We start from the raw sequence: 27,508 nt of genomic DNA, 5'->3' as shown, positions 1-27,508 counted from the left end.
CATTCTGGTTTTATTCAAACACAATAAATTACTTTTTAAATATTACTCAGCCACTTCAAGAACAATGTTAATAAGAATTAAAACCATCACAGGAAATTGGTAAGAGCATACATATTAGAATTAGCTTTTTTTTTTAAAAAAAATTCTTCTAGAGGATACAGTATATTTTTGCTTTTAATTCCATGACTGTTTAAAGATGACACCATCGTAACAATACTTGGTACAAATCTAATGCTGATTGTCCAGGTGTACTAGCTAACACAATCCCCTCCTGGATATATCTGCATTGGTCTTCCACTTTATAATATACAAAGCTAAATGTTAATATATTAGCTACATAGTTTAACTTGTTATTTTCAAACCAGCTAACAAAAAGGCTATATGAACTTTTGAAGCAATTTCTACGTATACTTTAATTTTAATTGGTAATCGCCTATTCAGAACTGCATTCTTGTAAGACCACAAGAACCCCGTGAACTACAGGAATTAAGATACTTGTCAGACAAGTTGGAAGACAATTCCACCACCAGCAGTAGAGATGACTGCAGGTCACTGCTGGTATCTACCAGACTGAAAGATGGAAACAACGTACGTATACCCATATGAATATTCACATGGAGGTAAGGTCTGGTCTCATCAATCCTAGTATTTCTTTTTTGCTTTGTCACTTAATGATATTTGCCTATCTCTTTTAAAGACAATGTGGAGAAACTATTTGTCAACCCACTAGCATTAAAAAACAAACAGGGAAAAATCACTAATGGAATTTATACTTGTGGGTAATTATTACAGCCTCTTTAGATCTTTTTGCTGCTGAAAGGCCTACAAAAGCTTACAAAAATTGAGGTGCTCATTCCCAGTGTGTAACCCCAAAGGTGAGAGAGGAGCCAGCTCTAAGTATTGCGCATTTTTCTACAGCAAACCCCTACTGAGAGGAGAGATGGGACTTACTGCATCGACCCAGCGAGCAATACGCATGCACTAGCAGCAGCACAATCCATGCCTTGATGTCAGAGTAACAGGGAGCTGGCAGCCATGGACCCTGAATTCCAGAACTGGGAGCAGCCATCGCCTAGATTAAGTAAGTACAATTTTATCTATTCATAATTTAGTCCCATTCATTCTGTCATCAGTCATGTACTTTTCCAACTACGTTGTTTCACCGTGATGTTGTTCCTTCACACATCCTTCACACCATCACCTACAGCATCTAACTTCTTGTAATATGCTTAGTTCACAGGGGTCTTTTAAAGAAGCCTCTAGGCAATAGTAGAATGTAAAATAACAGCAGCAATTTCTAACTTCAGCAACACTCAGTTATAAAAAGGAAAAAAAAAAAAACAGGAAAAAACTTTTGTTTGTTTTTTTTTTTCCCCAAACTCTAGAAATAATGTTTTGGGTAGCTTTTTTGATACCCTGACCACTGAATTAATTTTTGGAGCTGCAGAGCTAGAGACTGTATTTCAAGGTGGAATCTGCATTAATAACAAAGTACATTAAGCAGATGCAGCACTCTTGAAGACCTCTGCAGTAACCATAGCTGATTCAAACAAATAAATAGACCACATCAAAAACCGACTCATTTTTGAGTTACCAAAGAGATGCAAAGACAGACATCAATTTTACTATTTGAGTAAACTTAGCCAAGGGAAAAAAATCACTTGTCTGAGCTGGTGAGCTCTTGCTACAGGGACATTTCTTTTTTTCCCTTTGGGGAAGGCAGATTTGTAATGAACGAGAAAAAATGGTTTAATAGTTGCACAGGCTAATAGAGAACAAAAGGCCTTCATCCAAACTCAAATTTAGTGCATCTATATCCATGCTGACATCTAAAGCAAAGCTGGAAAGGAAAGCATTAACAATGATTCATAATTAAGTGCTTCCTTCTAGAAGGCCTATTATTTTGGTTGACTTGTTGATTAATAAAACAAACCTGGATGTTAACAATAGAAGGGCCATTTATTTATTTTACATATATATATGTATTTAAAGAAGAACACACATTTTATTTTGGGTACAGTCTAGCATTTAGGACACTTGCTATTATTAATTATGAACTTTGTTTTCATTAATTCATCAAATTTTGATTACTGTAATAGTGGTATGCCCAATAACTAGAGGAAAACTTCAAAAGGTACTTACCTCCTAGCTGAGTTTGAAATTGCAATAAGGCTGTAAGATCACTGAGCTCTTCTGTGAACAATCATCTATACAACATGTAACTAATTAAATTCAATATCTAAAAATATTTCAAGTTTCAAGAACACCTCTATGAAGTAAAAAAAAAAATATATTGAAAATATTCCCTGTGTATTCAAACGAACACTAAATAATTCACTTCCCACTGTAAATTTAAATTCATGCACACTTCTGATAGTGCTCTGCACTTCCTGGATAGTTTCAAAAACATAATTGAATATGCAACCACCTCAAGTTGTAGTTTTAAAAAACAAGTAAAATTTTCAGCCTAAAGTTTCACACACTTAAAATCCACCTTCTGAAAATGACAAAGATTTACTTTAAAAGTACTATTTCACGTAAAAAGGAGTAAACTACTTGCAAAAAAAAGGTAAGAAATGCCACTTTTATCAAAACATTTTAGCTCTGCCTTTCTGAAGACTTTACAAGAGATAAATAACAGCTGCAATCTATAAGATTGCCACCTTTGTAAGTACTGTACAAAGCAGAGGACAGTTACCTAATAACCAGAAAATTTGCTACAAAAATATATTGTGTTTTGTAACATCTGAAGGTAAACAGCAAAAAAACGCTATCAAAAATGCAGAAAAAACTAGTAGTCTACCATACTAACCATAATGTTACAGTAAAGTGCTGTTTGGCTTTGTTTTCTGCCTGTTAAAGTTTCTCCTATCTACAATTTTAGCTTACTTCTGAAGTCTTTAAAGTAAGATCTTTTTAAAGCCAAATCACCTCGGCAGGGAAGGACCACTGTTAATCTCTGAATGAATTAAAATAAATTCATGATAAATTAGAGTAAAAAGCCCTAAAATGATCCACTTAAAAACAAAGTTTGGTTCTTAAACTTACCCTACCTAGCACCCACTCAAAAATCTAAAAATTGCAGCCAGAAAACTACCAGGACTTTCCCCCTCCCAACATTGCAAACTTACATTATAAATGCATCTCTCTTTCATCATTTCCTTCAGAACCCTTATTGCAATTCATTGATCTTCCTCATTAGTCATCACTAGTGAGTTAAAAGGAACTGGTGTTTACATGAAAAGCTGTTTTCCTAGACAAATATTGGTGCATTTTTTTTTAAAATAGCTGACAAATTTAATACTGTATTGGTAGCAAACTGCGTTTAAGATTCTTTTGACTTCCCTGCAAGTTGGGATTCTTCCTTGGTCAGTATTTTGGCAAGAACAGCATCATAATAAGGGCTGAAGACCATTTTGTTGTAGTTGACCAGACGGACGTACTTGACAGCAATCTCTTCCAGCTCTCTTTGAATAGGACCTAATCCTCCAGGAATAGCAGGTAATGATTTCTGGTGACTAGATGCAAGATAATTCTCCAGAAACTTTTGGATTCGAGAATCTGGAAAAATTGGACCAAGGGTTTTGGTTTGTTTTTGAAAGAGACAGTCACTTAGAAAGGTTGTCATCTCACGTAAAACACCCAACACAATAAACAACTATTTGAAACAAACTAACTGAGAACGCATGCATGACATGCCACCAACAGTTTTATGAGTAGAGACAATTTGTCACTTGAGAACAGAGCGTTTTTGTCAAAACATACCTATTAGTTTACATATGGTGTTATCAGGATTGGCCACGGCTTGGATTTGTCCTTTAAGTACAGTCTCTCTCTCAGCTGTGAATGGTGTAAACCCGTGCTGGGAAAGGCAGCTGTTGACTTCAGCGCACACCTTTTCACCAATGGTAGCCAAAGATTCCTTCAGGTTAAAGGCGCTGGAGAATATGGAGTAGAAAGCATTACTCAGCTACTTTACTTACACACTCTTTTCTCACCTTTTGAAAACAAACTATCCAAGTATATTTGCCTTATTTATTGAACTTAATAGAAGAGTAATCCAGATAATGCAAGAACCATAAAGAATATATATAAAATGTATTAAAAAAAATGAGACAGAAAACAAGGAGATGGACAGCACTAAAGATTTCCAGCCTGAACGATCTATACCAGTAAGAGTTGGCTTTGTCTGCACAGGCAGCTCAGACTAATGTGAAAAACAATTGTCAACCCACAATGTGTACAGCAATCTAAACCTGCAAGCAGCTTACTGTAGCACACTCAAATTCTCAAGGGATCCTGGCTGGAAACCATGAGCACAGCTTCTGCTTACAGGGCTCTAACCAGGTATTGTAAGTAACACACTTTGAAAAAATGAGTATGTCTTTATCAGAAAAGAACAAATCAAGAAAAAAATGGCTCTCTGTCAGTAAGGTGAACAAAAATCATCAGCCTGAGCTACCTACACCTGCCTCTGTGCGAGCAGGAGCATTCAGTACTCACGGAAGATGCATTCCTGTCAGCAGCACCTTGACAATGGTTTTGATTTTCTCAGCAAATCCAGGAATATCAACAAGTGCTGAGCCTGCTGCACTGAACACGACCAAAAGGACAGTCCCGGTCAAGAGGAGTTGTTCCAGTTCCAGCTGTATTTCCTGAAAGCGGCTCTGGTCCATTAGCACTGTCTGCAAAGAATGGGAAATCCAGCACAGAATTAAGTCTGTAAGCTAGCCCGTGAAGTGCCACTGTGATGCTAGCTAGAGCTAATTCAGGAAACTGTGAAACCTAAATTCTTTCACGGTATTTACCAAAACCAAACAAACCCCATTGTTTTTACTAGACATTATATGAGACAGCAATATCAAAACCATGCACTAGGCTAAGAAAAACCCAGCACAGAAGTCTCTAAAGCAGTATGTCTAGAAGCCAGAATAAGAAATCCATCTTCCCTGAGCTTCCTGCAGAAGGTTGCCAAATCACTCTTAGACCTCAGATTCCAGCATGCCACACTAAGTTTGCATTAAACACTGCCTATAAAGTAAGCCACTGAAACTTACAGCTCGCTCTGCCAGCAACAGGTTTGCCCAGAGAGGCTGTGGAGTCTCCATCCCTGGGGACACTCAAACCTGAATAAATACAGCCCTGAACAACCTGCTCTGTCTGTCTCTGCTTTGAGCAGATCGGGCGACCTGATCTCCAGCTGTCCCTTCCAGTCTAAATTATTCTATGACCTGATCCCTATGGATAAAAGGGCAATCGTTTCTACCCTTTCTTCTCTCCAAAATAGTTTAGGAGGTTGGAAATACAAATACACACATCTTTTGATACATAAAATTGTATACTATATTAGAAATATAAAATTAGGCTATATTTATATATAATAATAAATGAAACACACAATACTACACTGTAAATATGTTGCAATACTCTGCATTACGATATCAAACACACACAAGCCTATTTGATCAAATCAGTCTCATCTGACATGCTGACTTAGTGACCAGACTCGAATGCTTCTGAGAAAGGCGGCATAAGAAATTTTCTGATGAACCATTACAAAATGACTTCCTGGGAAAAGAAAAAAAACTTCTGGGCTAACAAGTTCAGAACAAAGATAGCTTGACTGGACTATGCTAATAACCTGTACTGTGTTGTTACCTCTAATGAATTGTTTTATTCTCTCACTTTCATGACTACTATGTTAATTCACAAGAAAAGTGAAAGTTTCAGTTAATAACTGAAGGATTTCAGTTAAAGAGTTCATAGTGCAAACAAGTTTTAATCCTGTCAAACCTGAAAATGCATATATTTTAAGAGACACTATTCGTGTTAAGATACAGCACAAGCAAATAAAGATATACTCAGTATAATTCCTGTTGAACAATCTGAACTTAAATTCTTAAAGTTTTTTCAGTGCATACAGAAAGTTCTCAAATACATCTGAAAGAACACAAAAGATGATAAACTTTTCTGCCTTGTGGTTTCTATAAAAACATTGCAAAAAAGCCCTCCTGATGGATGGACAAGAAGCCGTTTATTTTTTCCCCACCATGACTTTTTTGTCCTTCTGCTCCAAAAAAAAGAACACCTAATCACAGGAAGGACCTCATTCCACTAACATCCATCTTTTCTCTCTGACAATCTGAATTTACAAAGTAGCCCCAGTTCTAAGGGCGGCTGGAAAGATTTTGAACCAAAGATTTAACCTCTCCAGAACAAAGAGAAACAGCTGAGTGATGATAAAGCTGCAAAGAACCATGTTTTATAGCAGTTTCCAAACTCTGATACTTACGCTGGACCAGTCCTTTGAGAAGCAGCTACTAAAACCAGTTTCCATACTCTGAGAATAACAGAAATGGCTGCTCATTTACCCCAAAACTCCCTGCAACTTATTTTTTTATACAATTACTGTATCCCCCACAAGATGATGTTATTGCAAACTTGATAAAAAGACCATTCATATTTAAAGGAGAGCTTGGGGGTGCAGACCCAAAGGAAATAAAACCTCAGTGCCAGACAATCCATGAACACTTTGTTCTGTCCTACCCCAGGCAACTTCCATGAATTAATAAGCTACCAGAGAGGAGACAAAGGCACAGAGAAGAGCAACACCTGCTCAGCAGGCAAGTATCAGGAACAGAACGGAAACAACTGGCTCTTCTTTTCCAACTAAGTTTCAATACTGAAAAAGAAGCGTGTATTAGAAGAGCCACAAGAATTCAATCAAGAGATAAATATTTTAGCGTTGTACTTGCAGAAAGGCTACAAATTAGAACAGTTTCTGTTATATCCTAGGAAAGTAAAAGTAGTAGAACAGAAATCAATTTTCCTATTAAACACCTACTTCTGGGAAAGGCCTGTTCATGTGATCCCACTTGAGTAGCTTCAGATACGCCTGATTTTGTACAGCAGTGGGGCACAATGCAGAAGCTTCACCAGCAGCACCATCACCACTGCCGTGGGGAGGTAACCTGTTACTTCTCAGCTTCTCAAGATCATCTGCTGCTTCTTGCAACCAGTTCATGACAAGGTCTAAAGAATCTGAGAGAGAGAGAAAAAAAAGTCTTGTTAAAAAATCATTTTCAAAGTTATTTTTTTCCACTGCTAATTTCCAAATAATCCCATTAATTATTATTCCTAATATCCAGGATACCATTTATTGACATGCGTTTTATTTGTTGTTTTTGATGTTTTGCTTAATGCAATATTAAAACGCCACAGCTACAGAAATCAGGTGAGATGATGTTAGCTAATGATTACCTACATCATACTGAAATGAAACTAAACTCCAGTGCACTAAGTGCAGAACTGTTGTTCGAGTAGTTTTTTTCAAAGCACAGTTTTGGGGCACAAGCTGTCATTTTCTATATGAATTATATAGAACTTACAATAAAATCCAATTTATTTTCATTATCTACAAGCAAAGACACACAGTTTATTGAGAGGTCAGAGGGGAAGAAAGAAAGGAACAAAGTCATACTTGGCTGTTTCTCAAGAAACTCCTGAAACTTCTTTCTTTCATATTCAGCAGACTGCTGCATTAATTTTGGCCTAATACTACTGACAGCGAAGTTTGCCATATCCATTTTCATTAGGTCTAATACAGAGAAAATGGCTCTAAACAAACAAACAGAAAAAGTTATTCAAGGTTTCAGATGTTTAAGAAGTTATATTTACAAGCTTTATTGCAGACTGTCTAATGAAAGAGCAAAAACATGCATGGGAAACATTAACGATGTGCTTACTTTAGGAGTGTTAGGCAGAGAGAAAGCTTGAGCAAGTATGCACATATATGCACGTGTATCTTCCAAGTATGACTAAAACTTGCTCTCCTGCAAAAAAAGTCTCTGTAGAATTAACTTCACTAGCTTCAAAGGTTATACTCCCCATTGTGCAATATCGTATGTTGAAGACACAAAAAGACATCTGGGTTTCCAAGCTTGCAAACCATCTGTTGGCAGCCTACACAGCCAACCTCAGTGGGAAGGGAATAATTAAAACCAAGATTAAAAAAAAAAAAAGGCAAAAAATACCTTAATTTCAAAGCAACCTAATTCCTGCTGGCAGTCTTTCTGCCACATCAATCCTCAACTCTTGGAAGGTTATCACATTAGAAAGCAGAGTTAATAAAATTTCCTCTAACTGTCGAGACCTTGAGCTGATCAACTGAGAACACGGTGACAAAGCAGAAACTTCTCTGCTCCCAGCTGCAGTACCTACACTCCTGTTAGAACTAGCAGCATGTTATACTGCAGGGAGAGAGGGCTCAAACAGGTGGTAAAGGAAGAACTAGCTGAAGAACAGTCACACATTTTTCCTATGACCCCAACTGCTTTTTTCCCCTCTCCCTTCTGCTGTTGATATTAAATCCTGATATAAACTGATCATTCACCTGCTATCTGGAAGTTTATACATACTTATCTGGCTTTTAAGAAAATGTCCTTCTGTAATAAGCAGGAGCCAAATAGAATACACCGGAAAATACAGGGTCCTTGATAAAGACTTCTGGGGCATCTCTCCCCTTCACAACCACTGCTGTAGTTCCTTCCCTGTAACTCTTTCTTTTCTAGGAAGAATTGCAGGTCATCCTAGTGGAATCCCATACCCCCCCTCCCCAGTCACACATCTCTAAAATTATTTAAATGGCTCTCAATATGATGAATAAATACCATTTTGGTACCTGAACAGAGGGACTATTTCATGAATATCTTTCAGTTTCTTTATTTCTTCATCGCGAGCTGGAGCACAGAGAGTCCCCATCATTCCAATAACAAATTCTACCAACTTTGAAATGTCCAGGGCCCCATTCTCTGCCTCCTGTTTTATCAAATCCAGATCAAGAACTTCTGTAATCTGATTTCTTAGTCTTGTATGGCCAGGCAACAAGAAAGACAGGAGAGTCTGAAACAGAAAGTTTTAACTGTGCGTTAAAAGTTCTACCACATCAAACGCTACAAGGATCATAGCAGTTATTGAACCACTTTTTATTTAAACTAATTGCCATTTAAAAGTGGAATCTCTTTTTTTTTTTTTTTTAAACAAGACCACAGAGTCATTTGTCAACTCCACATTCAAATGTTTCACCTTATCCTTTATGATACTGAAGTTACAAAGTAGTAAATGCTTTGTAGTACAGATCATACTTCAGGCTATTGTGCTTGACTTTTGTCAGCCCAGTGCTGGGGCACCTCAGTGATTCCATAACTAATGCCACTGTCATGACATAGAGGAAGCTTGGAGTTATGAAACTAGCATTACCACCTACCTCTTATTCATCTTACATTGTTTCGTATTTGTTTGTACATTCAAGTTGCTCCTGGGGTTATACAACTCACTTGAGTTCACAGAAAACTGTACAATAATGAAAAGGATCAAGAGGCTCCTTTACAAACAAACTTCAACCTCCTTTGCCCATTCACATCAACACAGCTACACAAATGCAGTAATTAACTCTTTTAAAGTATCCTCTTACCTCTTTAATTTCTCCCAATAGTTTAATTGCATGGTCATATGTCGGTGGATCCTCCTTTAGCTGAGCTTCCAGACAATCCCAGAAAGCTTTATGCACAATATCTCTTACTTTTTTTTCCAAGCTGTAGATAAATATGACCAGTTAAAAAAAAGACCAATACTTGTCTCTGCACCACCTTATGCAAATACTTGCAGCTCCTGAAGAAAAGCATACAATATATGAACATAATGTAATAACGGGTACGGGAGAATTGATGGAAGAAATCTCTCATTTTAAGTTACTCAGGCAAGAAAAACTAAACAGAGGATTTGGAATGGCTCATGCCCTAATACATGGTTACACACACGCAAAGAAAGCTACCAATTACAATCCTTGAAAGTAGCTGTCCAATGCTACCTCTGAATTATACCATTAGCATAAAAAAAATGATAAAAATTATACCTCATCTTCAAAAGCACAGTATTGGCATTCCTCTGAAGAGCCTCACTAAGTAAATGCAATTCTACTAAGTCAAATTCATTAAGTAAACATAACAGAAATGAAGCAACTTCCCTGACATGAAAGCTTCTGCATTTCAACACAAATACTGTGATTATGCTGAGCTGAAGTCCTGGTTCAGTTTGTATAAACAATAAGTGAATTCGACTGCTTCAGAAGCAATGGGTAATTCAAAATACTGAAGGCTACTCCTCCTCAGCAGGCAGCCTCTGTTTACAGCAGGCTTAAATTCAGCACTGAAGTGAAACACTCACACATGTGTGCACACAAAGAATGCCCATACCAAACGCCACAGATTCACAGGGCATTCACTCCGTGTGCAGCGGAATGCAGGCAGTGCCCAGAGGTATGCGGCGTGCTCTGAGAGCAGCCAGTGACGTGTTTTACTCTAAGTGCATCCAACTGCAACTACAATCCCAGCTGCTTTTTCCTCAAAGCACTTCTCTGCGTGTACATTCAAGCTCTGGGAGCCTCCGAGCTATGCACAAACATAAAAACGCATTTAATCCATGGAAGATGTCAGTGTCCCTCTTCAAAAAATCTGAAGGGCTGCTCTTTCTTTTTGAGGTGGTAAATAACTGCCACCAAAACCTTCACTAGAGCCTAATACAGCGATCTTTTCCTGGGAGCAGCCCTGGCCTGTCACAAAGCCCAGGCGCTCTGGGTAAGCTGATCTCTGCAATACATCTGCTTCTGCAAGCAGGTGAAGAAATGCAAATCAGCCACTCTGAGGAATTACAGCTACTGTTTAGAATCGGTGAGCAAAAGTATCCAAATTACCAAAGTACAGAATTGTTCCTTTTTTATATATATATATAATTATTATTATTATTAAGGGGGTGGAGAGAAGAAGAAAGGGTGGAAAAACTTGCTAAACTCCTTCTCTGAAAAATGCTGAGATCAATTTCATGACACTAAGGCATACCAGAAAAGTTAACCACTATCACAGCACATTTTAAGTAAGAAATCCGTAAGAACAAACAAGGAGCAAAAGCAGACACTTAATTGAAAAGCACTGTTCTAGCTGTGGGATTTTATATGAAGAATTTTTTGTCAGCCATCAACTGCAAGCAGCAAATACCTGATGGAAGTTCCCCCAGGGTGGACCTTCTGTGCTGGGACACAGAAAATAACCCAGAATGGGGAGCTTTGCATGCCTTAGGCATATTTCCCAGCATTTGCTTCAGAGACAGAATTTGTACAGGACAGAGAGGTGCCAGGTTTTGGGACCACACATGAATTAATTGCACACAACCTGCAAGTAACACAACAAACGAGATGAGGACTGGACAGAAGTGCCTGGGTTTGTCTAGCAGACAGGCAGACGCTGAGAGGCAGTGCTGAGAAGACAGATCAAATCACTGCTTGAGCTCTGAACTCTGGGGGACTCTCAAAAGCAGAGTAGCTATGACACCTGCAGACAACACTCTGGTTCCAGTGTGGACCAAGCGTACCATAGTGGGAGTCACACCACATACGCCCAAACAATTACCCCAGAAGGTTTGCGTTTCACATGTACATGTTTCTGGGGAAGCAGAACTGCATGCTTAACTTCTGAATGCTTTTTTTAGGCTTCTCCTACCAAGCACTGCCCAGAAAGACTGGCTGGAGCCTTTACCTGCTCCCCCAGAACCGTTCTGCAGTTCTACCGATGAGGATTTTGTTTGTGTGTCTGTTCGGTACCAGTCTCACCTGTGTTCTGGTAACTCAGCTGGTTTGATCTGGAAGTCTCCGTTCACAACAATTTCATGTGCTAGCGCCATGTTGGTTACTCCCTTGGCTGTTTCCATGAGCTCTTCCACCGACACAGGCCGAGGAGGGCTGGCTGCAATGTAAAATTAAACTGTGAGACAGTTACCCAGAAAAATCTGTGGAAAAGCGTCTGCTAATACTTTTGGACCCTTTCCACCTTCTTGACAGCACAGCAGGCCAAAAGACAGTATCACCAAAAGCTCTTCTCTTCCTTCCCCTCCTCTCCCCAGCTGGCAGATGACACAGGTTTGGAGCACTTTAGGAAACCAAGGAGCAAACCCCAGTTGATATTCTGGGCTTGTTATGTCAATTGCTTTTAAGTTACATTGAGCTCTTTGTTAAAAAAGAAGAAAAAAGGCCAACCTCAAAAAATTACTTCTTTAGAATTGCTTAACTGTATCGTTCTCCATACTACGCAAAGAAATCATACAAACACCAGCACCTTCACTGCAGCTTCCCCCAGTTTTCACCAGGCAGGAGACACAGGCAGTGAGTGACCGACTCCAGACACCTGTTAGGTAGCAGAGGGGCAGTGACAGTTTCAAAAAACTTCATTTGCTTCCTGCATGCACGGGTAATTACTGCTCCTAATTGTTCTGGGTTACTTGACATCCTTCTCCCTGGGAAGGGTGCTGCTGCCACTGCTATAAGTGCAGGAAGTGTCTCTGCCCTAAGAATGAGACAACGTAAAGGCAGAGAAGGTGCCGAGGGCGTAGGCTGTGCTGGTTAGAGGAGCGACCCTGTCCCCACTGAAGCCAACTGCAACTTGTTGCCACCGATTCTTTGTGGTAAAGCTTCCTCCTAGCTGTGCTAGCAGCAGTGCCTGCAATGCCAAGCCCACGGTTAGAAGAAGCTTTCCCCTGGGCCAGGTATTTGAGAAGGGGGAGAAGGCTAAATCATGAGCGTCCTCAGGTGGAGCAGACAAAGAGGGCAACATTCACCTCAGCTCCTCCATTTAACACGTAGCTGCACAGAGAGAGGGAAACCACACAACAGAACTGCCACACTGCATCGTGTCCCCTCTCTGGAGTTCATTCACTTCAACAATGGCCTGGGCACAGGAGCAGTATGGTAATTCCTCAAATTTAAGAAACCAGACAGGGATCTTCATGGGCTGCGTTCACTGAGATGTTTTGGAAAAACTAGCGTGACTGTCTCATTTCATAATCCACTTTGACTGGACTTAAATTAGCAACACAGAAAGGGCCCTTTAAAACTAACTGTCCTTCACTTGTCTGCCTCTCAAAGCTGTTCCAAGTATATAGAGTGTAATTCCAAGAATATATGCAGCGTGCTAATTTTTCATTAACATCTCACTCTTTTCATGCAGCACTCTTCAACCCTGGCTTCCTTCTGCTTGGAGCTTAGCCTTGCACAGTGACTCTGGGAACACAGCAAGAATAGCTGTCCTGAGAAGCAGCCGCACAAGGAGGTTCTTAGCTGAATGAGAGTGCTCTTGTCCAACTGCCAAATGACTTCACCCTAGCAGGAGACGCACTAAAAGCTAAGAGACTCTTTCATTTACCAAAGAATGCTCTTAAATCATGTTACTCCATTCTCATAATATATCTGCTCCCTTCCAAGAGGGGAGGGCTTGAGACTGATGACTCGTTTGTGGTACAGTGCAGAACAGGACAGTACAATTAATTTTATTTTCATGCGTCCATAGCCTCTCTCCCTTATATATTTTTTCTATAATTTCCTATCAAGCAACCAAGAAGATGTAAGAGTATGAATTCCATTCAATGCATCTCCTCGTGTAACATGATGCTAAGAGAACATTAAACCTCAAGTAATAATGAACACTATTAAAAAATAAAAATAATAAAATGTTACATCCTGAGACTCTCCCTACAGAAATACGGCAATAGTTACCTGAGCAATTCTGTCCCTTTGATCTGAATCCCTGGGACCAAAAGCCTTTCTCTTTGTTTTATCTACAGATTTGCCAGAAATACAGATATTGCACCCAGATCCTGATGTTAAAAGCAAAATGACAGAGCAAACATGCCCTAGGAACAAACTTACAGTACGACAGTCCTATAAACTCCTTGACAGTAGAAGTGGTAGTAGGATTGAAAATATAAACTTTCCATCTCTGTTTGCTTGGGGAGGGAGGAGGGGAAGAAAACGACAGGACATTATTTGGTTAATAACAGCCTTCCCTGCCCTGCAGCGAAAACAGAGGCTGCAACAAGCCAGAAGGTTCGGCTGATAATGCGAACAGCAGCGTCAGTTTAGCTACACTGTACTGGAGGAGTGCTTATCCTCTCTGCGAACGCAGACAGACAAAAGTACCTAAGCCATTTGTGGCTCTGAACAACATGGTTATGGTGGACAATTACATGCTATAACAAAATGGGAAAAAAGGTGTCATGAATAGCGTCAAAGCAAGTGATCAGGAGTTGTACAATATTTAATAACTAAGCAGTCAAACTTACACGAAATACTATAAAAAATCATGATTGTCTCCGCTGAAAAAAATACAGAATTGTGTATTTTTTTAAGCAGTTTTGCTTACACTTTGGTGTATCATCTCTGTATGAACCTGGAGCACTCTGTCGTATTCTTTTTCTGATAGACTGATCCGGGTTGTCCAAGCTCTCCTGACCATCCTCCAAACCACTCGACTTTTCTTTGCTTGAAAGGGGCTTGTCAGGATTCTGAGACATTTTCAGTTGTTTCCTTACAGAAAAAGAAAAAATAAAGATGAAAAAGGGAATGAACAAGGGTTTTCTGACATGGCTCAGTGGGAAAACATCACCACGAGTTCTCTCAATTAACAAAAAAATAAGAATAAAAGAAATCTTATGAGGAATTATATGATGTCATTCCCATAATGGCAGGGGACCTGGACTCAGTGACTCACTTCCCATCTTACACAAAAAGGGATGCTTTCAGCACAGCTACCATTTACTTGATCTGTATTCCTAGTAAGTTCTCAAAAATCTGAAACTGTTCCCTTGCCTCATTGCATGCAGATGAGAAGGAAAAATATACTCACTTTTCTTTATTAGTACTGCTTATGAAAAACGTGAAAAACGCAGTGAAAAATGCTTTCTGAGCAGTATTACAGACACGTTGTACAAAAAGATGATGCCAAGTGAGGTATTTCTCCACTATATAGCCACAATAAAGCATTCTGAACACAACAAACTCCTCAACTGGGATCTGTCTCAGCGTATCAGAACTTACAGTCTCCACTCCAAGACACCCTAATTAATGAAGAAGCAGGAAAGGTACTAGAGATAAATTAATATAAAGCTCTTCTCCCCTAATTTCATTCCATGTAAGAGTCATGATTTATGCATGGTGATGATGTCGGGAAGATTTAAAAAAAAAAAAAAAAAAAAAGACAATAAATAACATGGTAATAGTAATATTAAGGTATATGGAATGTTAAATAATGTTTATCTTACATCACAAATACTTGCAATATACCCGGCGATACATTGAAAAAATGACCCCTGGAAAAGCACGTCTCACCATTCGCTACTTTCACTTATTTTATAACTCAGATTTCCCTCAGAAGAATGTAATTTGCATGTCTTACTATCAAAAACTCTGCATCATACAGGACGCTACCATCCAGACTTCAATTTTAGAAAATCTGTTCACACAATATCCCTCTCTAAATCAATCCTATAACCAGGATGTTCTCTGAAGCAGAAAATCAGGAAGAGTCTTCCAAAAAAAAAAAAGGAAGCTCGCTCCTGGAAAAACACCAGCTTCCTCTTTCACCTACTTTCCCAGCAGCCACTGCTTTCCAAATTTGAAAGAAGCTCTCAGCAAGATACAGCCTCCAAAGGCACCTCGCAGCTAAGAGAAGAAAATACTTACAGCATCAACAACTACACAGAAGAGGATAAACAGCCTGAAGATAAGCAAACAACAATACAGAAATACGAAACGCACCACGGAGATTCTTTTCTCTGTACAACAGCTGTGCTAACTAACCTTACTCCGTCAGCACCTAAATTGACTGCACCAACGTGATTCTACAAGGCAGCCAGAAGACTCGGGGCACAGAAGAGATGATTTTTCCTTCTATAGCAATGACTCAGGATCATCATCTTGTTAGGCTCACAGGCTACACAACAAGCACTGTCTCTGTGTCATTGTCCATAGCACTGTCTGATTTTGATTTTGGGCAAGAAAACAGAGCACAGAAAGCATGGGATAAATCTACACAGGCAAACCAACATCAGCACAGATACTGTTGGATCCATATATGACCCCCACCTCTAGCTTGAAGAGAGTCAGTGACTCCCCAGCTACAAGGCACAGCACCAAACCAGCACACAGGCACAGAGCCAGCAGGAAGCCACTGGTGGGCAGAAGGCCTGCTGCTGCAAACACACCAGCAGCAAGAGGATGAGGTCTGGTAATAAAGAAGCAGTTAGAAAAGAAAAGGATAGCAACATCTGAAATGGAAAATGTAAGATAGGTCAGGTTAAACAGAGGAGGGCAATGCATTGTCTAATCCAACTAGCACAAAAGCACCATCACAAAGGTTTCCACATTCATTCAGCCAGCCTAGATTGCTCTTCCTACCCACAAAGCAGCCTCCTGAAATGACACCATGAAGCACGATGACTCAACGAAGCCCTACTTAGCTCTCCACCATGCGTGACCCTTGGCAGTGCCTTGCCATCCCTCCCTCACCGTGTTTCACCCTCACCACCCTCCAGAAGCACAGAAAGGGCGCGACACAGCTTGTCTGTGGAGGGCAGGCAGGTGGGAGAGCCGGGAGCTGCTCGAGGGCCACAGAAGATGAAGGCCAGGGCCAAGGCACCCACCAGCCCCCCGGTTCCCACCCTGCTGGGCCGCACAGCCTGCAGCCTACAGCAGGGCTGGAAAGCACAAGGAATGAGTTGTATTTAAACGCCGTTTGTTAGAAACAAACCTTATTTTGGAGACGGAAAATGGCTACAGCTCCCACGCCATCTGGCCTAGGACAGCCCAGAGAGAGACAAGGTACGCGGGCACACTTGCTGGCCCTGCTGTGTCTGCGCAGCCTCCTCCTTTCTGCGGGATCACCGCTGCTGTTTCCAGAAGGCACCTAGAACAAACCCTGCTGTGAGGGAGCTGCACAACACCTCCCTAAACGCATGCCCGCCAGCTCTGCCTCCCCAGCAGCCGCTCTCCGCACCCAGCACCGCCTGCCCCTTGCCGTTTCCCCCCGATACCACCTGCACCCGGCCCAGCAGCCCCCAACCAGGGCACCCCCGGGCCCGTTTCACCCCATCTCCCCCCCTCCCAGCGCACAGCTCCGGCTCTGCGGGGCTCCGGGGCCCCGTCCCGGCTCCCCCGGCCCCGTGCCCTGTCCCCTGTCCCCTCAGCCCCCTCCTTACCGCCGCCGCCCGCAGCAAGACCGGGCCCCGGGCAGCGCCGCCCGCCGCGGCCTCCGCCAGCGGCGCCTCAGCGCGGCCGCAGGGGCGGGCCCGGAGCCGCCGGGGAGGAGCCAGGCCCGGCACGGCCCCCCCGGCCCTCAGAGCAGGCACCACACGCGACTGAAGGGTTGCTTTGCAACATGCTACAAATAAGATTTTGTTTTTAAAAGCACTGTCTGTAAAAAGCTGCTCCTGCTTCATTTTCATGGTTATCTTCCATCCTCTCTCTATCAGGCCACAAAGTGAAGCATCCCATTTAAAGTGGTCTCGTTTAAACTAAATTTTTGTCGTAATAGGACGCAGCTCTAACCACATTGGCTATGGAACAATTCATGATTTCTGGCAACAGTAACTCTGCTTTGTGATGATGCAAGAGAACAACCGAACTGCACAGGAGTTGAATCACAGAATTTCTAGGTTGGAAGAGACCTCAAGATCACCGAGTCCAACCTCTCACCTAACACTAACAGTCCCCACTAAACCATATCCCTAAGCTCTACATCTAAACGTCTTTTAAAGACTTCCAGGGATGGTGACTCCACCACCTCCCTGGGCAGCCTGTTCCAGTGCCTAACAACCCTTTCAGTAAAGAAATTCTTCCTAACATCCAACCTAAAACTCCCCTGGCACAACTTAAGCCCATTCCCCCTCGTCCTGTCACCAGGCACGTGGGAGAACAGACCAACCCCCGTCTCGCTACAGCCTCCTTTAAGGTACCTGTAGAGAGCGATGAGGTCGCCCCTGAGCCTCCTCTTGTCCAGGCTGAACAAGCCCAGCTCCTTCAGCCGCTCCTTGTAGGACTTGTTCTCCAGGCCCCTCAGCAGCTTCGTCGCCCTTCTCTGGACCCGCTCAAGCACCTCGATGTCCTTCTTGTAGAGAGGAGCCCAAAACTGAACACAGTACTTGAGGTGCAGCCTCACCAGAGCTGAGTACAGGGGATAAAATGAGATCTGTGATGAGGCTGTATGTTTTCCCTACTTGCAAGTGGGTATGTTACCCAGAGAGTTTACCTACTCACTTACCATACTCACTGGAGAGCATGCATAGGTAAAATATGCAACTGTAAGACCCCTCAACAGCCCTTCATTTGTTACATTTGTTATAACCCTTCTCTGATTACAGCTGGCAACATCAGGAATACCTACAGGACAGTAGAGTAGCGCAAAGATGATGATTACTAGCTGTAGAAAGTTTCTTCTATAGCAACTGAAGTGAGACTGTCTACAAATCCAGAATATCTTTATACCTTTACATCCCCAGAGAGTCAGTAGAAGTTTAAGGTACAGAGGAGGATTCAGCTGGGGAAAGGTCCTGGCTATTCCTCAATATAGTGGCATTTTGGCTTAAAACAGCACAGTAAGTTGTGATCTACAGACACAGTACAGGTGGCTCTCAAGCTTTAAGAGCACCTGTGGAACATCAAGCAGATGTTACTTCCGCTCCATCCATCACACAACAAATGAAAGATCAGCGCAACTTAATTCATTTACAAGTACAGGGCCAGTTAAGAACAGTTGTTCAGCTTAAAATTCACTTCCAAGAGCAGAGCACAGGGAGAGGCATCCCCTATCTTTGTAACTGTAATACTTGTACAGAAGCAGTGAATAGAATTGGCTTTCTTAAAGGAAAAAAGAGAAATGGATATTTTTGGCCTATAGGTGCATCCTGGGTACCCTTGGTCTTTGTAATAACTACACAAATTTCATCTATTTCAACAAAATAATTTTATTAGATACATGAATATAAAAGATTTACAAATATATCAGTGTTTACAATGCTGCAGTATACAAAGTAATACATATTTAAAGTCACACACACAAATTATTAACTCTGTCTCCAAAATATTGCATAAAAATACTTGGATTAGTACTGTGAAACTGACCGAGCAGTCTCTTTCTCTCTTTGTCAGAGAGCTTTGAATCTTCATCAATAGCTTTCAGTAGAGACAATAGCTCAGCTTTTGTGGTCTTATCTGTCATGGAGCGATACTCTCTTTCATCAAGCTTTTCGCAAAAGGTATAGCCTAGAAGGAAACATGAGACATTTAGATAGGTCTGTAGCATCTGTGGTGTTAGCTATCTTCTTTAAGTGTCAAGTTAATCATTGTTTAAAGTAAACCTTTTTATATCATCTTGTTCCCCTTTATTTTGCATCTGGGTGCATGACAAGAATAAGCAGCTTGGTTTAAGCTTACCTGTTATCTTACTAGGGTCTTGGCCTGTCTGCAAAGCCAACAGTTTATTGCTGACCATTTTATGCAATGTCCCTGGGATCTTGAATAAACAGAGAAGATGGTCAAACAACAGCTTAAAATAGGCAATTCTGCACAAACATACAAGATAAAAGCTAGACAACGACAAGACTTACCTTTAACACATCTCTTTGGTGATCCACCAGGAACAAGATCAGAAGATCTGTTTTCCCTCTGGATAAGGATTTATTGTTGATAATAGCTTTAGAGAATGTTCTTTTCACAACCATCCTGTTGTCACTCTGAAGAATAATATGAAATAACCAGGAGAATTACTCTCCCCATTTAAAAAGGGCAAGGCATCATCTTTGTTTTTTTAGAATCTTTTTTCTGTAGACACATTTAAGCCACAGGTGTTTTCTGACCTATAACTGGGATATCTAGATATCAGTAAACAAAGCAACAACAGATCAGTATGCATGTTTACCTCCTCCTGTAGTTTGAGCTCAGAATTATGTGCTGCAACAGCCATGAAGTACAGTAGCCTCCTGAACTCCTCCCTGATTTGGCTGTCCAGAAGTTTCAAATAGAGTTGAAGAGCTTCTAAGGATTGTTCCATCTTCCCATTCACTGGGGAAAAATAAAGCTACTGATTACTATAATTACTTAAATATTATAATAAAACACAAATTTGACACTGAAGACCGCACCCCTCTAAAGAGAACCCCAAACATTAATTCCCACCAGAAGTTCTCACAGGCTGATAGCTGTTTGCACACAATCTCGAGAACAGCCTGCACCCAGGCTTTTAGCCTGCTATTTAAGATAGTACATTTTCAATTAAGCTCAATTACAGTTCACACTCCATTCAACACAGCTGAAATAATGAAAAAGGAAAAAAAGGTTTTGTTAAGCAAGTGACTTCTCACTGTGGAAATAAAGATCTCCCAATAAGTATGGAAAATACCCTAGATAAGTGATCTAGCTTGATGAATTAATTGCAAACCATTCTGTAGAGCTTTACTAAGTTTTAATCTATTTGGCTTTACTATGCTGAATATAAGTTTTAGATGTCTACTTAAATAAAGTGGGTTGTGCTAGTCTTCTCCCTTTACCTTGTAGGCAGGAAGTATGGGATATAAATGCAGAATATTCCCCGCACCGTGCAAAAGAACAGTCAAGGAAGAGAAAGACCAAGAAAATGGAGAGCAGGAATAAGATGTTAATTGAGAACTAAAACATAGAATCATTCAGTTTGGAAAGAGACCTCTAAGATCATATAGTCCAGTCTGTAACTTAGTACTGAAGCCCACCACTCAACCATGTCACTGAGTTCTGTATCTACATGTTTCTTGCAGACCTCCAGGAATGGTGACTCAACCACTTCCCTGCACAGCCTATTCCAGTGCCACACAACTCCTCCATTAAATAGCATCCAAAATTGTCATGTCCAACCCAAACCTCCCCGGCTCAACTTGAGGCCATTTCCCCTCATCTTATCATGTGGTGTTTGGGAGAAGATCCTGGTTGCCACCTCATTATAGCTTCCTTTAAGGTAAACCTTCAGAAGATCACTAAACTACTGTTTCTCTCTAAAATACTGTTTAAACGTAACATTTAAGAAACTGACAACTCTATGGACATGAAGGGGGAGAGCTATGACCTGGATATAAAGCATCCACTCAGCTCTGAGTTCATATCCTATGGTCTGAATATTGAACTATAAATGGCCTAATATTAGTTTCCCATGGATATTTGGTATTACTTGGTATCCATGGAAACTAAGTTACAACGCTTCATTTTCATAGCCGTTCCACACAGAATGGAACACAAGCTGCAAAACTGCATGCAGTCAGGGCTAGAAATTCCTCTTTATTTCAAAACCATCTTTATGAACAGAGATTAAAAGCCCTGCACAAGTCAAGCTTCAAGCTTAGCTGCTGTAGTAAATACAGATGTTGTCAGTACCTGTCTCACATAAGCTCAGGAACTCATTTTACTTACCCAGTAGTTCTGCAATTCCTGGATGAATTTCAGGTGCATGGCTTAACAGCGGCTCCTTTTTCTGGCCATAATATCTACCAATGTTTTCAAACAACAGTAGCTTCCATGCATCTGCTTTGTCTGGTTGATCAGGCAAGTTTCTGCTAATATCTACCACCATATGATCCGGAAGGTATTCCAGGCAATCTATCGCTGCTGAGAGCCATTCATCTGTTCTAGAAGACAAAGCAGTTTAATTTTGCAGTTTTACTTACTGGCACTTTTCAGAGTTGGCTGCACTCTGCCACTGAAAGTGAGTAGACTGGTTTCTAGCCAGCAGACACTAACTGTGTAGGTACTTCAATACATTACAACTTGGTACAAGGATGCTTTTCCCAACCCACTCAGATGATAGCCATATGCCTCTTTGTTTAGCTGGGTAGGTTACTAATTGTTCATCTTGATTAAATACGTAGCAGTTGTAAGTAGTTAAACCTAAAGCTAGTGACGTCCTCTACTGTTATAGAGGAGGATAAAATTATTGCTAGATAAACAGAAATCCGAGGCTTGATCTGACTGGTAAGTTTTTTCAGCCCGTACTTTCAACTGCATTTGTACAGTTTCAGGCTGTTTTCTCTTGGTATTTTTAAAAGGTAAAGTAGTTAAACTATTCCCTGACAGGTAACTTTTTGTAATTTTTAAAGAAAAAAACTTCTGGGTGATAGCAAAATAGTCTACTTTTCACCCCTCAGTGCAGTAAACAGTAGCCCTCCCCAAGTATTATCAAATACCATCATTGCCTTCAAAAACCTCTTCTAGTGTTCAGCAGAAACTGCCTCATCTACTTCCAATTCAGAGTTTAGCAACTGCTATTTGCTACTGAATCTAGTCTAACAGGTAAGGAGAAATCCGCCTTTTCACTTCCTTTTTACAGTACCACAGCCTATTACACTTCTACTTAAGATCAACTGTGCATAACGCTTGTATGCAACTTTGAACATGATTCTGCTCTCAGAGGCAAGTAATTAATACTTACTGGGAGTCACTGAAAGCCTTGAGAATTTCTCTGTCCAGGTAGTTACTTGTGATGATGTATCCAGTTGCCTTCCGTGGTTGTGGAAGCTGAGGTCTGACTGCTTGGTGCTCAAGTAAAGAGTCCAGGAGTGGAAGGTCTACAAGCTGCAGCAGACGAGCAATCGTTTGTTCTTGCCATACTTCATTAATAACTGGGAAGGGTGGAATACACAAATCACACAGATCAAACAAGTGCGAAAGAAAGATTAGGAAAATGCCAACTCCCCTTCCTCCCGCCAACTGTAATCTAACAGATTAATTTTTCCAAAATAAAGATTTACAGTAGCAGAAAAAGCGTGTCCCCTATCACTTAAGTGCATTTTATCACTGCTAAAGGAAAGAATTAGCCATTTGTTTAGTTAACTGCAAGTGTAGGAGAACTGCTCTTTGGATAAGTCTGAAGTGCCTTACATTCTTTGTGCCCTAACTTGCAAGCAGTCTTTGTTCTAGATAACAGAAGAACAGTGTAGCAGTGACACTATCCTTATCACAGCTTCCTCAGCTATGATTTGGCTCAAGCTTTGAGAGTTCTCAGATGCATTAACATTTAAAGCCAAATGGAAAAAAGGCACAGTAGATAATAGTTTAGTTGGAGAAGACGGGAGTTGTCAGGAACAGTTTCACACAGTACAGAAGGTGAGCTGGACAGTGCAGGTGTGTTGTTGAAAGGCTAGGGAAGAGTTTTAGCTAACTGCAGACAATTGGCTTGGATTGAGTCAGGCATGAATGTACTGCAGGTGGTTAAGCATCACACAGAGTGTTCCTAACTCCAGTTAGGATCCACATAGTTGTGTATTCTTCCCCATAAAGTTCAACACTGATTTATTTCAGTGCAGATGAGTCCTATCTGATAAAATAAAGGTTAAAAGCAAGCCTGCAATAAATATAACCGGTCTTTGTTGTGACTTGGTGTTCAAAACAAAATAGTACGAGAGTCAGTTTGACTCCACCTCCATTCCAACAGCCAGCCATAAGCTTTTTTAGTCCTACAGCTATTTTCTTTTTCTCACACAAAGAATTGGGGGATTATTCAGCTTACCTTGACGGGGCAAGTTTTCTGAGACATTTACGTGAGGGGTATTTGCAGGCTTTAAACTCAGGTTTTCCCAGAGATCCTCCAAGCTTTCTGCTTTGACAGGAGTAGATTGAAACATGGTCCTCTGATCTCTGAGATAAAAAGTTTATATATTCTCATCCATACATATGAATAACAGAACATACAGCACATCCAGATATGAATATCCATCTTAAGATGGAGATTAAAGATAAGATCTTCCCCTCCACCGCCCCCAACACATAATTTCTCTGGCCAAGCTGCACAAGGGGGTGCACAATATCTTACAGAAGAGTTGTGTGCAGTAGTTGCATGCAAGTACATAGTTCCTCCCTTGGAGCTTGTCACATCTGGCATCAGCAAGCTGCGTCAATTACCACAGAGCACAGAGGAGAGGAAATGGTCATGGAGAGAGATTTATATACAAGTAACACATGCAAAGTTCCTCCCCAAGTCTAAAGTTTTCGGACTCTTTTTCTAATGGTGAAGTGAGGCCAAAAGTTAAGAGCTGTTCTTGAAAAAACTAGAAGGTGGTTGCCCCTTAGCAACACCACCCCTACAGCTAGTGGGCTAGCTCCTGCTATCAACTAGCAAAAGATTTCAGAAACCTCTTACCCATTTTTAATGGGTTAGCTAGTTCTTCTCATAACTGACTTCATATGCTATCAAGTAGAAAAACAACTCCAGCCATAAAAATCACTATTCTTCCAAGCATATTTGTTTAATTTCAATTCCTACAGCTTTTTTTGGTTTAGGACACTGCAAAACCCTTTTTGACGTCAATTATTTTTGACATTTATATGACAAGCCATATGTATCAATGGCTTTGTTCCTTTCACTAAATGAAGAAAAGGTAATTCAGTGGATCAGCACCCTTCCCAGAAGGGAACACACCTAACACCTTCATTCTACACAAACAGGTGCATTGTCTTCCTTCACAACTATTTGTCTGATACATGTCTTGTTCATGATGCATGCATCTTTAAGCATTTTAAATATCATACTTTGTTAAAGCGTTTTTAATTCTCTAGAATTCTTGTGTTCTTCCCAAACAGACTTTGGACAGTTTGCATTAGTAGAGGAGGAGACCTAGTCCTAAAGAGGCAGCGGGTGGGAACCCTGATAGAGGGCCTAGCCATTTTTCCTCTCCACTTCTGGAATTTTCTGACTAGTTGGGTTCATGCACTTAAGTTTTTAATGTTTGCTACTCTCAACCACAACAATTGTGTACAGTTATTTTTCTTTTTTCCTTTTTTAAGCAAATTGTTATCTACATTGTAACATATGCTGTTTTGTGACAGTTTAGTTAGTACCAGGGTTTTCTTTGCCCACTTCTGAAGAGGCAGAGGAACAAGCCCTAGCAATCGCGCTTCCTTCTGGATCTACGTTGGCATGCAACAGCTTAACAGCATCATAGCTTGCCACCTAGCCGAGGAACAAGCCATACGCGCACAAAGGAACAGCTGAAAACATTTTAGAAAGTTAAGATCTGAAGCCTAGTCAAGCTAAGATAAATGAAAGCAGCAAGCAATTTTATGTGTTTTTTCCCTTAAAAGCTGGATGGATTACTAACTTGTGCCACAGCTAAGTGCACAGTGACCAAAGACTTGCCCATTTCATTAGCCAGTTTGATGCATCTGAATGCCAGTTGATTATACTGGTTCAGATCCCAACAGATGAGCATGTTGCAGATACTTATCCTCTACCTACCCCCACTTCCATGAAGGCCATGTGATATCAGAGAGAATAATTAACTATGCAAGCTGAATTATTTACTCAAATTGCTGTTTCCTAAGTATCTTCTACACACAAACATCCATAGGGTACCTACTTCCCAACCCCAGTCCTCTAACTACACTGTTCCTCTTGTTCTCTTCCCTCCCCCAGAAAACATAGGCAATTTTAGTGGAAGTGTCATCTCCATGCTGTGTTTTGTACTCACCTTTGTGGTGTACACTGCTGGTAATCTTTATCAATATCTGTTTGGCTTGAGATGTTTGTGAATCTGTAGAGACTGTTGCTGCTGTCTTCAAACACAGACCGCTTGTCTTTGCCAAAGACTCTAGTGGACACAGCCTCAAATACTTTGTAGTCCATTAGCGCTTGACACACTCGCACTATTTTAGCACGGGAAATATCAACATCCCCAAAATACTTGTTCTGTAGGAGGTGGGCAAACACAACATCCACCGCATCGGAACCAATAAAACAGTCATGGTAGCACTTCAGGTTCTGACGACGCTTTTTCACTTCCACTTGAGTTTGAAGTGCACTGATAATGCTGCTCCACACATACGTTGCTCCAAAGGGTTTCTGTGCCAAGCTAAAGCCTGGTGATACAAGAACAGAAAGAGGATAATGATTGAACTCGTACTGCAATTAGAGGAGAACTTCCCCCTCTCCGGCTACTAGCTTTCATGAAACATGGAAGGATTTAAGAAGTCTGAGGCTTCTAATTTGGCTTGTGCTGAACCAGCCTGCAACAAAGTATTAGTTCTTGAGCCTTACTCTCCTGGCAAGTCTGTCTGCACCATACCAACGTAACTCACCCTGGCGGTTGCTCTCATTACCATAGCCTGCAGCTTCAATAACAAGCAGCTTTTACTTCTCCAGCCTGATGCTCTGTGACACTGCCTTGCTGTGTACTCTTCCATCACCCAGCAGATGTACTTGCAGAGCCTTCTCCTCAGCACACTTGTTCCACAAGACTGAGAACTAACCGTACATACCTGCAGCTCCCCAGTTTCAGTAACAGAGACAGGAAGTATACGGCTGGGAAGGGAGAGAGGGAAGCAGGCATAAGGAGACATCCCTTGTGCCTTCAGGATTGTGTACACAGCAGGCAGACAGTGATGTGCTAAGCAGTAACGAGATCAGAAGTCCTTGAGACATGGTGCGCTGGACATTCAACCCACAGAGCAGCCCTCTGTCGGCCCAGCTCAACCCAGGATTCACACTCTGTGTATTCAGTGCCACTTCCTTGAGCCAAACAGCCCTCCCTCAATAAAGCCACTCAACTATTACTCATTTACCAATTTCAAGTTAAGAAAATCGTGCTAGCAACTGTGTGGCCAGAGGCTATAGTCAGCCTCAGCAAGGACTCAAGACAGAGCATGCTTATAAATCCGCAGGTGGCACCTAGCTGCTAAGAGCTGCAGCCTCCAGAGGGGCTAGAATTAGAATGTTTGTCAGTAAATCAGAGGAGTAACTTCCAAAGAGATCAAGCAAAGCAAATGGAAGAAGAGAAATCAAATGCTGAAGTACAAAATAAGGAACGAAGAGTTGGCAGCAATCCTACAGACAGCCATCTGGGGCTGTGACAGACCTCAAACCTAATGAATTAACAGTGTAATGCAGTGTTTAAGAAGAAGAAAACAACACGCAATTTGTTCTGGAACATATTACCACGAACATTTTCCACAAAGATACAGGAGGTGTTTTTTTCTGTTCTGTCTGAAGAGGCTCTGGTTGGAGAATTGTATCCCATTGCGGGCACCAGTTTCCAGCCGCCCTCCATCTGCCCAGCAGCCCCAACACCAGCAAGTTGGGAAGGAAGAGTAAGAGAGCTTTTTTGGGGAGAACACGATATAAGAGTATTCAGAGATGCTAACAGCTATTCTGAGAGCAACTATTAGCCACCTGCTTTTTGAAAATATTCACGTCAGAAAGTAAAACTTTTTAACACAAGGCGTTGGTGCAGAGTAAGTAGAAGTCTGCTGGAACCTATTTTCCCAAGCTGTAAGAAGGAGCGGGATGAAATAGGCGCTGATAGCACCACAGAGCACGCAGCAGCCCCTCCTGAGGTACCTACGCTAAGGTACAGGAGGGGCACCCCTCAGACAGCCCCACCACCGGCCGCCCCCAGCCAACCCAGCCTCCCCACCGCCACCCTACCCCCTCTGAGGCGCCCCGTACCCGTAGGCCTGACGGCAGGGCTACAGGCAGCCCCGAGGCTCAGCGCCGCCGCCTTCTCCCGCACGGTGGCCATGCCCGGCCCGTCCCGCGGAGCTCCGCTCTCCGCGCCGCCCCCTCACGCACTGCCCCAGCGCGCGCCGCCCGCCCGAAGTAGCCCGCCGGGGGGCGGGGCCACC

General features: G+C 41.5%; 2 protein-coding genes across 2 annotated transcripts; both read right to left on the bottom strand.

The window, feature by feature from the left end:
* Positions 1-141: 141 nt before the first annotated feature.
* TCP11L1 (t-complex 11 like 1) lies at positions 142-16,768 on the bottom strand. Its single transcript, XM_072039234.1, has 10 exons — positions 16,629-16,768; positions 14,244-14,407; positions 11,663-11,795; positions 9,473-9,593; positions 8,681-8,901; positions 7,481-7,617; positions 6,845-7,041; positions 4,504-4,685; positions 3,766-3,938; positions 142-3,561 (listed from the first exon to the last, which is right to left on the bottom strand). Exons 2-10 carry the CDS (start codon positions 14,392-14,394, stop codon positions 3,326-3,328), a joined length of 1,551 nt encoding a protein of 516 aa, XP_071895335.1. The 5' UTR covers positions 14,395-14,407; positions 16,629-16,768; the 3' UTR covers positions 142-3,325.
* DEPDC7 (DEP domain containing 7) lies at positions 16,628-27,490 on the bottom strand. Its single transcript, XM_027458901.3, has 10 exons — positions 27,333-27,490; positions 25,360-25,747; positions 23,403-23,530; positions 22,326-22,515; positions 21,311-21,525; positions 19,794-19,936; positions 19,483-19,608; positions 19,310-19,388; positions 17,833-19,138; positions 16,628-16,784 (listed from the first exon to the last, which is right to left on the bottom strand). Exons 1-9 carry the CDS (start codon positions 27,403-27,405, stop codon positions 18,924-18,926), a joined length of 1,557 nt encoding a protein of 518 aa, XP_027314702.2. The 5' UTR covers positions 27,406-27,490; the 3' UTR covers positions 16,628-16,784; positions 17,833-18,923.
* Positions 27,491-27,508: the final 18 nt, after the last annotated feature.

This window comes from Anas platyrhynchos, chromosome 5, assembly GCF_047663525.1.
Source record: "Anas platyrhynchos isolate ZD024472 breed Pekin duck chromosome 5, IASCAAS_PekinDuck_T2T, whole genome shotgun sequence".
NCBI classification, from domain to species: Eukaryota; Metazoa; Chordata; class Aves; order Anseriformes; family Anatidae; genus Anas; species Anas platyrhynchos.
Note: the sequence above shows the minus strand (reverse complement) of the source record. Positions and strands in the feature narration are given on the sequence as shown.

Excerpts from the sequence above, each read along its gene's own strand:
- DEPDC7 (XM_027458901.3), bottom strand. The coding sequence starts at position 27,405 with ATGGCCACCGTGCGGGAGAAGGCGGCGGCGCTGAGCCTCGGGGCTGCC. Across the intron at positions 23,531-25,359 it reads CAGCAGTGTACACCACAAAG|AGATCAGAGGACCATGTTTC; the intron begins GTGAGTACAAAA and ends TTTTTATCTCAG. Across the intron at positions 22,516-23,402 it reads AGAAAACTTGCCCCGTCAAG|TTATTAATGAAGTATGGCAA; the intron begins GTAAGCTGAATA and ends CACCCTTCCCAG.
- TCP11L1 (XM_072039234.1), bottom strand. The coding sequence starts at position 14,394 with ATGTCTCAGAATCCTGACAAGCCCCTTTCAAGCAAAGAAAAGTCGAGT. Across the intron at positions 11,796-14,243 it reads CAGAGATGATACACCAAAGT|CCAGCCCTCCTCGGCCTGTG; the intron begins GTAAGCAAAACT and ends TTTACATTGCAG. Across the intron at positions 7,042-7,480 it reads GTTTCTTGAGAAACAGCCAA|ATTCTTTAGACCTTGTCATG; the intron begins GTATGACTTTGT and ends TCTCTCTCTCAG.